The sequence below is a fragment of the Macaca fascicularis genome, chromosome 19 (genome assembly GCF_037993035.2).
Source record: "Macaca fascicularis isolate 582-1 chromosome 19, T2T-MFA8v1.1".
NCBI lineage: Eukaryota > Metazoa > Chordata > Mammalia > Primates > Cercopithecidae > Macaca > Macaca fascicularis.
In genome coordinates, this window is record NC_088393.1 from 47,918,612 (window position 1) to 47,934,075 (window position 15,464).

General features: G+C 55.6%; 2 protein-coding genes across 23 annotated transcripts in view; one reads left to right on the top strand and one right to left on the bottom strand.

Annotated features, from left to right (window-relative positions):
- EGLN2 (egl-9 family hypoxia inducible factor 2) overlaps window positions 1-15,464 on the top strand; it is a 35,009-nt gene that overhangs the window by 3,135 nt on the left and 16,410 nt on the right. For 3 of the 20 annotated variants that reach the window (XR_012427623.1, XR_012427622.1, XR_006694323.3), the window contains exons 3-7: window positions 4,392-4,511; window positions 5,017-5,153; window positions 5,363-5,430; window positions 5,695-6,099; window positions 8,958-10,423. Coding sequence is in view for 10 of the 20 variants with exons in the window: in XM_074023653.1 (XP_073879754.1) it covers window positions 3,946-4,000; window positions 4,392-4,511; window positions 5,017-5,153; window positions 5,363-5,430; window positions 5,695-5,750 (436 nt within the window). In the remaining 10 variants the exon portion in view is untranslated. Of the gene's footprint in view, window positions 1-1,384; window positions 1,412-3,945; window positions 4,001-4,391; window positions 4,512-5,016; window positions 5,154-5,362; window positions 5,431-5,694; window positions 6,322-8,167; window positions 8,402-8,957; window positions 10,424-15,464 lie in introns of those variants that run through there. The other 17 variants (XM_074023653.1, XM_074023652.1, XM_074023651.1 and 14 more) reach the window with 10 other exon arrangements.
- On the bottom strand, window positions 6,336-10,030 carry LOC141409100 (cytochrome P450 2C16-like). Of its 3 annotated transcripts, none has more exons than XM_074023668.1 (5): window positions 9,128-10,030; window positions 8,237-8,395; window positions 7,726-7,805; window positions 6,836-7,012; window positions 6,336-6,534 (listed from the first exon to the last, which is right to left on the bottom strand). In XM_074023668.1, exons 1-4 carry the CDS (start codon window positions 9,182-9,184, stop codon window positions 6,916-6,918), a joined length of 393 nt encoding a protein of 130 aa, XP_073879769.1. In that variant the 5' UTR covers window positions 9,185-10,030; the 3' UTR covers window positions 6,336-6,534; window positions 6,836-6,915. The 3 variants fall into 3 exon arrangements, with proteins under 3 accessions (XP_073879769.1, XP_073879770.1, XP_073879768.1); XM_074023669.1 differs by having other exon boundaries at window positions 7,356-7,805; XM_074023667.1 differs by having other exon boundaries at window positions 6,336-7,012.

Genomic DNA, 15,464 nt, shown 5'->3' on the forward strand with positions numbered 1-15,464 from the left:
TTCCTCCCTTCCCATGTTTGTCTCTTCTCTCTGCCTTTATGTGTTTGTTCTTAGTCTCTTTTTCTTTTTGCTTTAGAACAGTAGTTCTTAATTGTATTTTGGAGTCTGGGTCTTTTTGAGAATCTGTCAGAGGCCACAGATTCTCTCTTAAAACAAATACTCATTTGCTTGGAGTTTCCAGGCAGTTGTCAAGGCCTCATGGCCTCCAGCTGCCTGTTCAGGAACCTGGGGTCAGGAGCCCAGCACAGGACAGTGGTCCACAGGGCCCTTCCGGCGTGCTGACAGGATCACTGTCTTCATAGGTGGTGTGGGGGCCTGGCCTTGAGTACAGGGCTTGGTGTCCTTTGGACAGGGCCCTGTGGGGAGTGCCCACTGCTCAACACAGCGATGCCTGGCTGGCCGATGGCACGAGCTGTGTTGTGCCCTGCAGGCATGAGGCTGAGCTCCTGATGTCCCCTGCCTCCTCCTGCAGATCCCATCTTGGGTTCTGCCTCTGTGTGGCTTTCCTCTCAGGCTGGAGCTGGCTCAGGGACCAGGGCTCCCCCGGGGCCAAGGCCTGTTTCCTCCCCACCCCAGCTGGAACTTGTTCTACTTCCCTCTCCCTCCCGTTACTTGATAGCTGAGCCAGAGCCGGCCCCTCCCTGGGCTTGGCTCCGTGCGGGCAGGATCAGTGGCCTCCCTGGCTCAGCATCTTCACACCAGGTTGGCTGTTGTCCTCGTCAGGGGGAGACCAGAAGGGCTGAGTGGCCCAGATGGGACACTGCTCTGAGCCTCAATTTGCTGATCCACGGAACAGGAAAACCAGGTTACATCTCCAGCGAGTCTGTGGCAGTTTGGGGTGGGGAGAGTAGAAGGAGAAGATCTCTTGTCTTTTTTTTTTGAAGACAGAGTCTTGCTCTGTTGTCCAGGCTGGAGTGCAGTGGCGAGATCTCGGCTCACTGCAAGCTCCACCTCCCAGGTTCATGCCATTCTCCTGCCTCAGCCTCCCGAGTAGCTGGGACTACAGGCGCCCGCCACCTCGTCCGGCTAATTTTTTGTATTTTTAGTAGAGACAGGGTTTCACCGTGTTAGCCAGGATGGTCTCTATCTCCTGACCTCGTGATCCATCCACCTTGGCCTCCCAAAGTACTGGGATTACAGATGTGAGCCACTGTGCCCGGCCGGATCTGTTGTCTTTTGGTGCCTCTGGTGCCCACCTTCCAGGGGGTTGGGGACAGGGCCCCGGTGAGGATTGGAGAGGGGAAGTGTTTGGACCTTTTTAGCCTTAGGTGACCCTAATTGTCCTAGGGAGGTAAGGATAGGCCAGGCTGGACTGGGAACATAGGGGAGGAGCCGTCCCCTCCCCAGTGAGAAACAACTCCAGGCTTTTCTGCTTTTAGAGGGCGCCATCTGGACTCTGCTGGACTCCAGGGTAAGGCTGTGGGGTGCTGAGGTGGGCCACAGCAGTTGCCGTGGGGACATGGATCACCAGTGTGGCGGGCTAGAGCCAGTGGGAATCTGCTTCTTAGTCCGTTCTTAGTGGAGCTCCTGTGTTCTACCTTCCCCCAACTCCTTGACTGGGGACAGGTGCTCGGTTGACCTGTAGTTGGGAGAGAGTTGACTCCCACTGGCAGCAAGGGCCACCAGAGGGGACCCCAGGGAGGGTCCACCTTGCTTGGTTTACTCCTTGAAGAGCAGCTTGGAGGTGGGACAGTCACAGGCTTCTGACTGGGGGGTGTGTGTAGTGGTGTTGGGTCTCTTGGCAGGCCCATTGTCACCAATAGCCTTTAAGTCTTTAGTCTCCTGGCCCTGGTCCCACCTGCCCCTCCCCTAGGTGGGAGGGGTTGAGAGCAAGTTTCCTGAGGCCTTCCCCTGTGAGGGCAGGAAGTAGATACTTTCCTTGGGGCCAGAGGATGCTTTCACCCCCAAGGTGTGTATATGTAGGGGGAAGGGTGGGGCCCTAAAGAGCAGGTTCCTGTTTCTGCATGTGTCCTGTGTGCTTGGTGGGAGGTGCTGTGTGAGAATGTACAGGACAGGAGGGAACACAGCAGGGCTGGGGTGCAGAGGAGGCCCAGAGCAGTGTGCTCAGTCAGCAGGTACTGCATTGGGCACTGGGGAGACTGACGTGGCCTCAGGGGCGTCGCTGTGGCTGCCTTCCAGGCCAGTACTAGGTAAACAGGTGCCTGTGCTGATGCCATGTTGCTAGGAGTGGAATGGACAATCAGCTGGAGTACTCAAGGTGACCCTTGGCCTCTGAATCCTGAAGAACAAGGAGGGTCAGAAGGGAGAGTGTCCCAGGCCAGGGCAGAGGCCTTGTGGTGGTGATGAGCTCAGCCTGTTGAGGCATGGAGCGGAGTGATGGGAGTGGCACATGAGGTTGGGGGCCTTTGAGGCTGTGGCTGGGAATTTGTATTTTCTTGGGATGCAGCGAAGACCTGGAGAAGAGGGGCTCTGGCTGCTGTGTGGGGAAGGATTGTGGTGGAAGAGGGTGCAGCACTGGACCCCTTCCCTGTCACCCATCCGCGTGCATCATCAGTGTAATCTCTGATTGGATTCCTAACTGGGGAGGCCTTGCCCATCTCTAGTCAGTAAATCAGTAAGTCACTGATTCCAAGCCTCCTGGGCCATGGCCAAATTCTTCTCCCAGTGAGGTGGTTGTCGGAGTGTCGACCCATCTACAGGGAGTGAGCAGTGCAAAGGTGCCCCTTCCTGAATCTTGAGGTGTAGGGTTTTTCCCGGGGGCCTCTCACTCACTGTACTCTGGTGCTGCCAGAGAGAGGGTTGTCAGCTTCCCACTGCTAGGTGGCCGTAGAGGGTGGCAGCCCTCTCTTTCCAGGGCAAGGTCTGGTGGGCGAGGGTGCACATGGTTAATGCAGAGCAGCTTAACATCTACCACAGAGGGTGAGCCCTGGGATAATGTGTTGGGAGGCGTCCTGGGGAGAGTGAGGATTGAAGCAGCCCAGCCTGCCGTGGCGTGCGTGCTTGGCAAGCATCCTGTTGTGGCAGCAGCCACTGATGTTTGATCATGAATGTTTATCTTGGGGCTGTCTTGCTGGGCTGGGCCCATAGGTGTAGCTGAGCATTCGTGGGGAGCAGACGCCAGCAGAGTTGTACCAGGGCGGAGAGGTCCAGACAGATGGTCCAGGCTGGGGAGAAGCTGAAGGGTCTTTGTGCCGGTCCTCCCCTTTTTGTCTGCTACTGCAGTGACTTTGGGCAGAGGGTGAGACAGGGACCTTTTTAAATTTTTAAATGGCATTTCAGCCTGTGCTCCATGTGGCAGGCACTGTGCTGGCTGTCTTCCCAGACACTTGTTATCTTGTTCACTTGTTCCACAACAACCTGTGAAATAGCCGTCAGCTCCATTGGATCCATGGATGAGGAACCTGAGACCAGGAAGTCACCTGCCTGATGCCACAGCTCCTGTGGCAGCACTGAGACTTGAACCAGGGAATTGGGTCTGCAGAGGTGGCTGGGCCATTTCCTTTACCTCTCAGCCACCTTTCTGCCAGCTCCCTGATGACAAACATCCCGGGGCCCTGGCTGCAGCATGGTAGGGCTGGGTCAGGGGAGTGGCAACTGTCAGGCAGAGGAAAGAACCCTGTAGACAGAGAAACCAAGCCCTGTTAGGTCTCCGGGGGATGCGGGTCCAGAACCTCCCAAGTTATGTTCTCAGAGGGGTTAATTGCTACTGCTGTAAACAGAGCAGGTGTTTATTACCCCTGTTGTACACATCAGGCAGTTGAGGCCCATTCAGGTGATGGATCTGGCTAGGGTTATCCAGCAAATTATCCTTGGTGTTGGAATTAGGTCTCACTTTCTATTCAGACTGTAGGTTTTGGCTCCTGTTCGGATGTCTATGGGACAGATAATTTAGTGGGGATTCTTTGTAATCCAGGGTAGCAGTTCTCACATTGCTGCATGGTAGAATTACCTGGGAACCTTTACCAATTTCAGACCCTTCCTTAGACCAGGTACATCAGAGCCTCAGAGCTCCCCAGGCGGTTCCACTCCACAGCCAAGGGTAAGAATTCCTGGTCTAGGGCTGTGAGGCCACCTCCTTGCACACCTGAAAATGTTTAAATTGATATTATTCTGAAATAGCTGAGGTAGGGTTTGGGATATCTTGAAACAAATCAAACCGTCTGTTACTAATTGAGCCCTAGCTGGGTGCCAGGCCCCAGGTATGTGTGTGGGAGGGAGTGGGCTCTTGAGGCCCAGGAGCTGAGGTTTCTGATGGACTTGGAGATGGGATTTTGGCTGAAAATGGAGAAATTCTTTTGGGGCAGGCACTTGGAACCCTTGACCCAAGGAATACAGGGCAAGAAGGGGTGGGAAAATAGGTAATTCATGGCTGCTTCTCTAAGATGTGCCTGCCTAGCCCCAGTAAACCTACCTCCCTCCATTCCTGCCAGGCCATGGTGGCGTGCTACCCAGGCAACGGGCTCGGGTACGTAAGGCACGTTGACAATCCCCACGGCGATGGGCGCTGCATCACCTGTATCTATTACCTGAATCAGAACTGGGACGTTAAGGTAGGGGTGAGGGTGAGGGTGGGGCTGGGGTCAAGGCTAGGGCTGGGGTCAGGGCTAGGGCTGGGGCCGGGGCAGGTGGGGCTGGAGCCGGGGTAGATGGGGCGTGCATCCACTCCATTTTCCACTCAGCCCAGATTCTGGCATTCTCCTGTTCCTCTTCTCAGCACACAGCCAGGGGTGCAATCTGCTGGCTCTTCCTGGGAAATGGCACCTCCTCCTCTCTATCTGGCTGTGTGATGGGAACTCCCCTCTTTCCGGGAATGGTGCTGTCTGCCCAGCCCCACCCGGCCTTGTAATGAACACTTTCCCCCTTTTCCTGTCTTTAGTAGCTTCCTGCCCATCTCCATGGTGATGCAGACTCTGGGTTGTCATTCATTTTGAGAGCCCGAGGGGTGGGAGGGAGTGATGCGGGCGGACGCTGCGCCCCCTAGTGGGCTCCCGGGTGCCGTGGGAGGCAGCGGCTCCTGGCTGGAAAGGCCAACCTCATCCTCTGGCCTGTCCCCAGGTGCATGGTGGCCTGCTGCAGATCTTCCCTGAGGGCCGGCCGGTGGTAGCCAACATCGAACCACTCTTTGACCGGTTGCTCATTTTCTGGTCTGACCGGCGGAACCCCCACGAGGTGAAGCCAGCCTATGCCACCAGGTATGACCTGTACTTCTGGGGATGCACCCAGGTGCTCCCCCTGTGACAATGTCCTGTCAGAGCCTCAGAGTGACTGGGGAGCGACCAAGTACTGAGAGGGGGCCTAGGTGGGAGCAGAACCGGGTGGCTGAAAAGGATGGCCTCCTAGCATGTGTGGATATGGTAGCTGGAATTGCAGAAAACTCATGTCCAACCATCCTGGTCCCCAGGTACGCCATCACTGTCTGGTATTTTGATGCCAAGGAGCGGGCAGCAGCCAAAGACAAGTATCAGCTAGGTACCTGCTTCCCTCCCTCCAGTCCTTCCTATTCCGTGGGCCCTGTTGGGCCTCATGCCACCCCATCCCCCTCATCAGCCTCTTGTTAAATCTCACCACTCATTTTTCTTCATCTCTGCCCACCTTCCTTAGACAGTCCACTCTTCTGGTACCCCAACAGGAGCCCCATTTCTTCCTGGTCCTCTCCCCATTTCCCCAGGTTTCCCTTGGCTTTTTTGTCCCTCTCCTGATGACTCACTGTCTCCTGTCCCCTCTCACCCCCAGCATCAGGACAGAAAGGTGTCCAAGTACCTGTATCACAGCCGCCTACGCCCACCTAGTGGCCAGTCCCAGAGCCGCATGGCAGACAGCTTGCCCTGACTTCAGGAGAGCCCTGGGCCTGTATTGGCTGCTCCTTCCCTGCCACCGCTGCTGCTTCTGACTTTGCCTCTGTCCTGCCTGGCGTGGAGGGCTCTGTCTGTTGCTGAGGACCAAGAAGGAGAAGAGACCTTTGCTGCCCCATGATGGGGGCTGGGGTTGTGACCTGGACAGGGGGCAGCCTTGGAGGCAACCGTTACCAACTGAAGCTGGGGCCTGGGTCCTACCCTGTCTGGTCATGACCCCATTAGGTGTGGAGAGCTGGGAGGAGGCATTGTCACTTCCCACCAGGATGCAGGACTTGGGGTTGAGGTGAGTCACGGCCTCTTGCTGGCAATGGGGTGGGAGGAGTACCCCCAAACCTTCTCACTCCTCCAGCCTGGAATGTGAAGTGACTCCCCAACCACTTTGGCCATGGCAGGCACCTTTTGGGACTGGGCTGCCACTGCGTGGGCAGAGTAAAAGGTGCCAGGAGGAGCATGGGTGTGGAAGTCCTGTCAGCCAAGAAATAAAAGTTTACCTCAGAGCTGCACACATCTGACTCCATCTGCAGTTTAGGGCCTTTATTGACCAAGGAGGGTACGGAGGTTTGAGGGCCAGTGAGCCCACTACAGCGGAGCCTGACCTCAGCAGGCCACTAGCTGGAGCTGGAAGGCTGGGGGGACACTGCCCAGGCCAGTGAACTGCAGGTGAGGTTGATGGTGCCAGGGTTTACCACAGGGAGCAGGCGGAACCTCTGTAGGGTGGCTGTAAGGAATAGGAAGATCTCCAAGTGGGCCAGGCCTGCGCCCAGGCACATTTGCTTTCCCAGGTACACGGGTGCATAGTGAGCACCATGCACCCCAGAGCCGGTCCAGGCTGGTCCCCTTCCTCCCCTGCCCGCACCTGAGGCAAAGGGCATGAAAGGGTCATTGCCCTGGAACTTGCCCTTGTCCAGGAAGTTGGTAGCGTTGAAGCAATCTGGGTCTTTGAATTGAGTGGGGTCAGTGTGCAGTCACAAGCAGGGGAATCACAAAGGTGCCCTGGGGGTACATGCAACTAGGTTTACCTGTGGGCTTGGTGAGCATGTGCACCTCCTCCATCCAAGGCCCTTTTTAAAAGCCCAAGGGAATAGGCCGGGCAGGTAGCTCACGCCTGTAATCCCAGCACTCTGGGAGGCCGAGGAGCATGGATCACGAGGTCAAGAAGTTCGAGACCAGCCTGGCCAACACAGCGAAACCTGTCTCTGGTAAAAACACAAAAATTAGCCAGGTGTGGTGGCAGGTGCCTGTAATACCAGGTATTTAGGAGGCTGAAGCAGGAGAATTGCTTGAACCCAGGAGGCGGAGGTTGCAGTGAGTTGAGATCATGCCATTGCACTCCAGCCTGAGCGATAAGGCGAGACTGTCTCAAAAAAAATAAATAAAATCAAAAAACAAAAACCGAAGGGAAGGCAGGCCTGCTTTCCTGCTCCAGGAGTAACTGATTGTGCTTCAGTTTGCACAGCGCACACCCACCAATTCTGGCTGATCTCGGAATACACCTCATGCACCCGGGCCCCGCACAGGATTCCCAAACTCAGTGGGCACCTTTGGGCAGACAGTGGCTGTGCAAGTGGGTGTTGAGGGTGAGCGCGGTAGCCCCAGCGGCACCACGCTGATGAAGCGCTGGATCTGGAGCAGCACTGCGTTGGTGTAGGGCAGTCGCTGGTGGTCGTCCGGGCTTGGGGCGCGCCTCCACCCTACTACAGGGTCCAGCTCCTGCACCTTGGCTGGGGCCGGGGTAGGCTGTGAGCTGCGCACTTCCAGGACCCTCCAGCCATCCCCAGACCGCAGCCTCCCATTCTGGGTCTCCGGCTTGCAGACCTGCCACCTCTGGGTACTTAAGCAGAACGAGGAGTCCATAGCACAGGGTGGTGCTCGTTTCGGTGCCACCAAAAAAAAGGTGTGTCATCATTACCGACGTCTCCTCCTGGAAGTGGCTCTCTGGGTCCTGCTGTTACTGTGGGCAGAGGAGACGCGCTGCCGCGTGCCAGGCACCTGTTGGTGGGAGGCAAGGATAGAGTTTAGGGAACTGGGAACCACGCCTTACCCATCTGGTCAAGCAATTGATGAAATCGCGGGGCTCCGCCGGCTGCCGCATCTGCCGGTGTTGTTGGATTTGCTCACAGATGAAGACCCACAGCTCCGAAAGTTTCGGAAGATTCGGCGGTGCCGGCCTGGGAGCCAGTCCATGAGGGACGGGGAAATGTACATCTGGAGAGAGAGGGTCTCAACAAGGGCCCTGGACGAGGCCACTAGGTCTTAGTTTCCCTTCAGGGAGATTGGACCAGGACATTGATATTGGAGGTTCTAGAACTCTTCCAAGAATCTAACTGTCCCATTCTAATGATCCACTGTAGGTGGGTCTGTGTACTCGGGATTTGGCATAAGGCTGGACGCACAAGGGAGAGACTGGCCGGCCCTCTCACCTCGCCCCATCTGGAGCTCATGATGCGGAAGTTGTCACTGAAGAGGTTCAGGAGCCTCAGGAACTCCGGGTCCCCGTAGCCATAGCGGTTCCCGAAGACAAGAACAGATAACATTGGATACAGCATTATCCAGTAGTCGCATGGGGTCAAACGGGGCTCCTGGGGGTAGGAACAGGACGGTGGTCATAATGCGTGGTCCTGCCCCCAGCCAACCCCATGGGTTTACTGGCTTCCTTCCACCCAAATACCTTCCCGTGGCCCCATCTTGGCAGTCCAAGGGCCACTCCCACACCAGGCCCTTCTGCCCTCCCAGCCAGGCCGCACCAATGGTGGCTTGCATTTCGCCTAGCAGACAAGCCGCCTCCTCCAGGACATGCGCCTGGATGGTCCGTGTACCTAACCCCAACTCCTTCAGCGCTCCAACTGCAAAATTGCGCAGTGTCCACCAGCGCGGCCCGTTAGAAAAGAAGATTCCTGTGGTGGGGACAGGAAAGGAGGCGGGCCCGGGAGTCGGCCACGCCCCATCCAGGAAGCGCCAGGTCACTGGCTACATCCCTTTCGGGGCCTCCGACTCCTGCGGCCGACTTCCTGCGCTTTGCTTCTTTACCGGACCTCTAAGTGCCCTATCCACACATTGGTCCCGCGTTTGCTGGGCTCGATTGCTGACCTAGGCTGGCTCTCGGGCTTTGACTCTTAGGCTCTTCTCTCCTCTTGGCTGCAGGATGAACCTCGATTCGAACCTTACGCTTTAGCGCCGCCGCGCCCTCTCTCGGCCGTTTGCACCTCATTAGCTGGAGTCTCTATTAGGCCCCGCCCCCATTTGCCCGCCTCTACCGTTTACGGGCCCAGCCTGAGGCGTGCAGGCCGGCACGGCCAGCGCCCGGGCCTCACCGTGTCCGCGTGTGAAGCGTTCGAAGACTGCCATGGACCCGCGGCCGGAGAAGGCATCCGCCTGTAGCACTAACGCGTCCCGCAGCGCTGCGTAGCCGCACAGCACCACGGCAGGGCGCGGGCCCAGCTGCACTGTGAACACCGGGCCCCAGCGGCCGGAGAGCTACAGGGAGCCGGTGCTCAGCTGGTGCCCATCAGGTTTCTCATCGGAGCCCTCGCCCCCAGCTCTCTCTTCCTTCAGACCCAGGAGTCCTCGTCTCGGGCCCTCATTCTTCAGGCCCAGGAGTTCAGATCCCCAGCTCCTTCCTCCCTGAGATCCAGGAGTCCAGGCCCCCACTTCCTTCTTCCCTTGGGACCTAGAAGTCCAACTTCCCAGCCTCCTGCACCCTCAGAGTCGGGCTTTTGGGCCCTCAGTACTCAGCCTCCCCACCTTGAACCAGGGGAACAGACCCTCTGCTCCCCTCTTCCCACAACCTGATTTCCTGCTCTGGGCTCCTTCCTTACCACCCAGTGTCCCGACCCTAAGCTCTCCACTCCCTAGTCTCCTTTCCTAGAACTCAGGAGTCCTGAGCACTCATCCTTCCTGTCCTTCCTCAGGGTCTTAGAGTACAAGCCCTTAGCTGTCTTCATTCAGGAGGAGTTCTGGTCCCCAGCCCCACCTCCACGGATCCAAAATTCCGTTCCCCCATTCCTGTAGGGAATGGAGTGCGTGGTCCGTGCCTCCGGACTGCAGCTGCAAGTTCCCTAGCAATAGGAATGGCCTGGGCCGGGGAGGTAGGGACCCTCGCATCTGAGCTCGGCACCCACCCTACCCCCACCGCGCCAGCGCTAGCGCCAGCACCAGAAGCCACAATAGCAGCGCTGCGATACCCGTGATCATCATGCCTGCAGTTCTCCACGCCTGGACCTCTATTTGATTTCCAAAAGGTCTTGGGTGGAACAGGGGCGGAGACCCGACGTGGGAGGAGTGGGCGTCTCTGGGCTGCTCATTCCGTGGATTCCCCAACCAGACGCCTCCACCCTGCCCCCAGCCCTAGTGGAACTGTGCCCTGGCTCCCCCTGGCTTTTTTTGTGTGTGCCTGCCTCAGCCTGCCCTACTTAGCAACTTTCGTGCACCAGCATTTTCATGTCAACACACCTGGCCAGCAGGTGCAGCCTCCTGAGCCCCTAGCACCTTTGAGTCCAATTTACTCGGCCTGCAGGTGTGTATTCCTCAATCTCCGGGCCACCTCTGGGCCCCCTGAATGCTGTACCCTGGACCTCTGATTCCTAAATACACACTGACTGTCAAATACACTTCTTCTTCTTCTGTTTTTTTTTTTTTTTTTCTTAGAGTTTCACTCTTGTTGCCCAGGCTGGAGTGCAGCGGTGCGATCTTAACTCACTGCAACCTCCACCTCCCAGGTTCAAGATTCTCCTGCCTCAGCCTCCCGAGTACTTGGGATTACAGACATGCACCACCAGGCCCGGCTAAGTTTTGTATTTTTAGTAGAGACGGAGTTTCACCATGTTGGCCAGGCAGATCTCAAACTCCTGACCTCAGGTGATCCGCCTGCCTGGGTCTCCTGAAGTGTCGGGATTACAAGCGTGAGCCACTGCGCCTGGCTCAAATAGCCTTCTAAAGCCACCCCTGACACTCCTGCGCTCTGTGCCTGTGATTCCTAGGAGCTCACACCTGAGCCCTTGTCACTTCCACCCCTGACACTCCTGCGCTCTGTGCCTGTGATTCCTAGGAGCTCACACCTGAGCCCTTGTCACTTCCACCCCTGACACTCCTGCGCTCTGTGCCTGTGATTCCTAGGAGCTCACACCTGAGCCCTTGTCACTTCCATTGTTCTTGGGACCCTGTGTGCTACGCTTGTTCCCCAAGAGGGGGCAGACTCAGGCCTGGATGGGCCAGGGCTGGGGTGGTGGGAGCGGTGAGGTTGGGGCTGTATTTGGAACAGACTGTTCAGGAATGTGGTCCACCCTCCTGCCTGCCCCTGCTTGGCCAGATCCAGCCTTCCTCTGAGTGCCTGGCACAGGGCCCAGACCTGGGGAGGTGGGAGGACTGTGCAGAGCCTGGGACAGGCATTGTCTCTGGGAGGGTCTCTCTTGTGTATCTCTGTTTCATCTCAGTCTCACTTGCTCTCCCCCTCCCCCCCTCCCCTCCCTTTCCCTTCCCTCTTTTCTTTCTCTCTCAGAGTCTGGCTTCTGTCCCCCAGGCTGGAGTCCATGATACAGTCATGGCTCACTGTAGCCTCTACCTCTTGGGATCAAACAAGCCTCCCAACCTCAGACTCCTGAGTAGCTGGGACCATAGGTGCACACCACCGCGTCCGGCCAATTTTTGTATTTTTTGAGGAGACAGGATCTCATTGTGTTGCCCGGGCTGGTCTCCAACTCCTGGGCTCAAGCAATCTTTCTGCCTTGGTCTCCCAAAGTGCTGGGAGTATGGGCGTGAACCAGCGCACCCCGCCTCCCTCACTCTCAGTCTCTGTGTTTCTGTGTTCATCGCTCTCTCCTCTTTCTGTCTCTCCCTCTGTGTCTGTTTTCTGTCTCTCTTTTCAGTATGTCTGTGTCTTCCTCTCTGTATCTCCCCCAGTCTGTGCTTCCCTTTATCTCATCCTGGCACTTCTGTGCCTCTCCTTATTTCTTCAGGGTGCCTTTCTGCGTGTTGACCCCCTTGTACCTCCATATTCTGTCCTGCCCTGTCCTGGGTCTTCCTACCTGTCAGCCTTTCTGGAACCTGGTGACTGACAGGGGTTGTGGGGCAGGGCCCCTGCTCAGAGCTGCTGACTCCACGGACAGTGGGGGTGTGGCGGGGCACGGTAAGCCGCATCCTCCCCCAGCCCTACCCCACCCTCTGTGACAGGCTTTAATGGATCCTCTTTATCATGGCCTCTGGCTCTCTCCCCAGCTCCTGACTCTTCCTCTGTTTTGCTCGGGTGGGCTGTCCTCCGCAACGTCAGCTCTTCTAGAGCAGGGATTTTGTCTGGTTCGCTTCTGTATCCCAGCGCTTAAAACAGTGCTCAGTACAGCAGTAGGTGCTTAGTACATATTTGTTGAAAGAATGTCCAATTTTTCTTCCTCCCTACTTCTGTTTTTTTTATAGAGACAGGGTCTTGTTAGGTTGGCCAGGTTGGTCTTCAACTCTCGGTCTCAAGCAGGTCCTCCTGCCTGAGCCTCCTAAAGTGCTAGGATCACAGGCGTGAGCCACCGTGCCCAGCCTCTTTCTTCCCTCCCCTCCCCTCTTTTCCCTTTCTTCTTCTCTTCCCTTCTGTCTGTCTTGTTCTATTACTCAGGCTGGAGTGCAGTGGCACCATCACAGCTCACTGCAGCCTCGACCGCCTGGGCTCAAGTGATCCTCCCACCTGAGCCTCCCAAGTAGCTGGGACTAGAGGTGCGTGCCACCATGCCTACCTAATTTTTAAAATATTTGTGGAGACCAGGTCTCATTATGTTGCCCAGGCTGGTCTCAAACTCCTGGGCTCAAGTGATCCTCCTGCCTTGGCATTTCTATCTCTTTGTAATTAGACTGGATTTCTTTCTCTTTCTTTTTCTTTTTCTCTCAGGTCTCTCTATCTCTCTTCATTTCTGTTCTCTTTATTTATCTTTGTCTTTCCTCTCTCTGGACATCGCTGTCTTCCCCTTTTCTCAGTGGCTCTCTTTCTCCTCCCGCTCTCTGTTTTCCAGGATCTCTCTGCCATCCCTGCGTTATCTGTCTCTTCCTCTTCCTCTCCATCTCTTTTCAGGGTCTCCACGTGTTTTTCTCCATCATCTCTCTCTGCCTGTCTTTCTCAGGACCTCTGAGTCTATTTCTCCCTCTCTTCTCCCACCTCTGTGTCCCTGGCTGGGCCCTGGGACCGACCCTGGTCAGCCTGTGATGGGAACAGCATTGGGATTAAAGAGCTGACATCTTAATCCCCACGTGGGGACCACCTACAAGCCTCACTCCAGCCAGCCCCATGCTCAGCAGAGCGTGTCCCAGTTTTTGCATCGCCTTGGGGAGACCCCGTTCAGGGTAGGGCCTCCCAGGCCACCTCCACTGATGGCTGAGGGGCCAGTTCCACTCTGCCTGAATCTGGCTCGATGTGCTTTGGGACGCCTGCCCAGCGAGAACAGCCATTGCCAGCAGGATGTTAGGGTATTAGGTTGGGTCCCAGGTTGGGAGGGTACATGCCTGAGGTTGCTATCCACCCCAAAGGGGAGAATTTCAGTGAGAGGGTGGGAGGGCCGAGTGCAGTGGTTCACGCATGTAATCCCAGCACTTTGGGAGGCTGAGATGGGCAGATCACTTGAGGCCAGTAGTTCAAGACAAGCCTGGCCAACATGGTGAAACCCCATCTCTACTAAAAATACAAAAATTAGCCAGGCACAGTGGTGCGTGCCTGTAATTCCAGCTACTCGGGAGGCTGAGGCACGAGAATCACTTGAGCCCTGAAGGTGGAGGTTGCAGTGAGCTAAGATCGTGCCACTGCACTCCAGCCTGGGCAACAGAGCAAGACTCTGTCAAAAAAAAAAGAAAAAAAGAAAAAAAAAAAAAAAGAGGGGGTGGGGATTGAGGGAGAGGAGCCTCAGTCCTCGGAACTCCCACTGTCATTGCTCATCTGTCTTTCTCTGGTCATTTCTCTGTTTCTTTCCATTCTCTCTCTCTCGATTCCCCCTGCCTCCTATTTCTTAGCGTCTGTGTTTCTCTGCTTTTCTCTGTATTTAATGGTGTCTTCCTCTTTCTTTCTGGGTCTCTGACTTGTGAATTAAAAGGTAGCGATTAGAAGTGCAGTGTCTGAGTAGGGCATGGTGGTGTGCACGGGTTGTCCAGAACTTCGGGAGGCTGAGGCTGGAGGATCACTTGAGGCCAGGAGTTCGAGACCAGCCTGGGCAACATAGCGAGACTTCCGCTACAAAAAATAAAAAAAAAATTATCGGCTGGATGCAGTGGCTTACGCCTGTAATCCCAGTACTTTGGGAAGCTGAGGCGGGTGGATCACCTGAGGCCGAGTTCGAGACCAGCCTGGCCAACATGGTGAAACCCTGTCTCTACTAAAAATACACACACACACACACACACACACACACACACACACACAGAGAGATGGGTGTGGTGGCGGGCACCTGTAATCCCAGCTGCTCGGGAGGCTGAGGCACGAAAATTGCTTGAACCCAGGAGGTGGAGGTTGCAGTGAGCTGAGATCAAGCCACTGCACTCCGGCCTGGGTGACAGAGCAAGACCCTCCCTGTCTCAAAAAATAACTCAAAAAATAAACATAAAAATAATTTAGCCAGGTGTGGTTGTGGTGCAGCCTGTAGTCCCAGCTACTCAGGAGTCCAAGGTGGGAGGATTGCTTGAGCCTAGGAGGTTGAAATTTCAGTAAGCTGTGATTAAGCCATTGCATCCCAGCCTGAGAGACAGAGTGAGAGCTTGTCGAGAGAGAGAGAGAGAGAGAGAGAGAGAGAGAGAGAAGGAAGAAGAAGAAGAAGAGGAAGAGGAAGAAAGAAGAAGAAGAGGAGCAGTGTTTGTAACCTCGGAGTCTGAATTTAGATCCCAGCTCTGCCTGTTTCTGTATGATCTTGGGCAACTCACTTCACCTCTCTGAGCCTCAGTTCGCTCATCTGTAAAAACATGATAATAATACTGCTTTGTGGCCAGGTGTGGTGGCTCATGCCTGTAAATCCCAGTGCGTTGGGAGGATGAGGTGGGAGGATCGCTTTAGACCAGGAGTTCAAGACCAGCCTAGGCAACACTGCAAGACTCTGTCTCTACTAAAGATTAAAAAAAAAAAAAAATTAGCCAGGCACAGTGACTGTAGTTCCAGCTACTTGGTGGGCTGAAGCAGAAGCAGGAGGATCAGTTGAACCCAGAAGTTCAAGGTTGCAATGAGCCTTGAATTGTGCCATTGCACTCCAGCCTGGGCACCAGAGGGAGACCCTGCCTATAAAAGAAACAAGCAGGTCAGGCGCAGTGGTTCACGCCTGTAATCCCAGCACTTTGGGATACCAAGGTGGGCAGATCATGAAGTCAGGAGATCGAGACCATCCTGGCTAACACGGTGAAATCCTGTCTCTACTAAAAATACAAAAAATTAGCCGGGTGTGATGGCGGGCGCCTGTAGTCCCAGCTACTTGGGAGGCTGAGGCAGGAGAATCAATTGAACAAGGGAGGCAGAGGTTGCAGTGAGCCAAGATCACGCCACTGCACTCCAGCCTGGGTGACAGAGCAAGACTCTGTCTTAAAAAAAAAAAAGCCCCCAAATCAAACCAAAGCAAAAAATACGGCTTTGCCTCATAGGGAGACCTAAATGAGGCATTCAGACAGTGTGCAAATAGGGAGTGTCATTTAGTGTCAGTATTTGTTCCT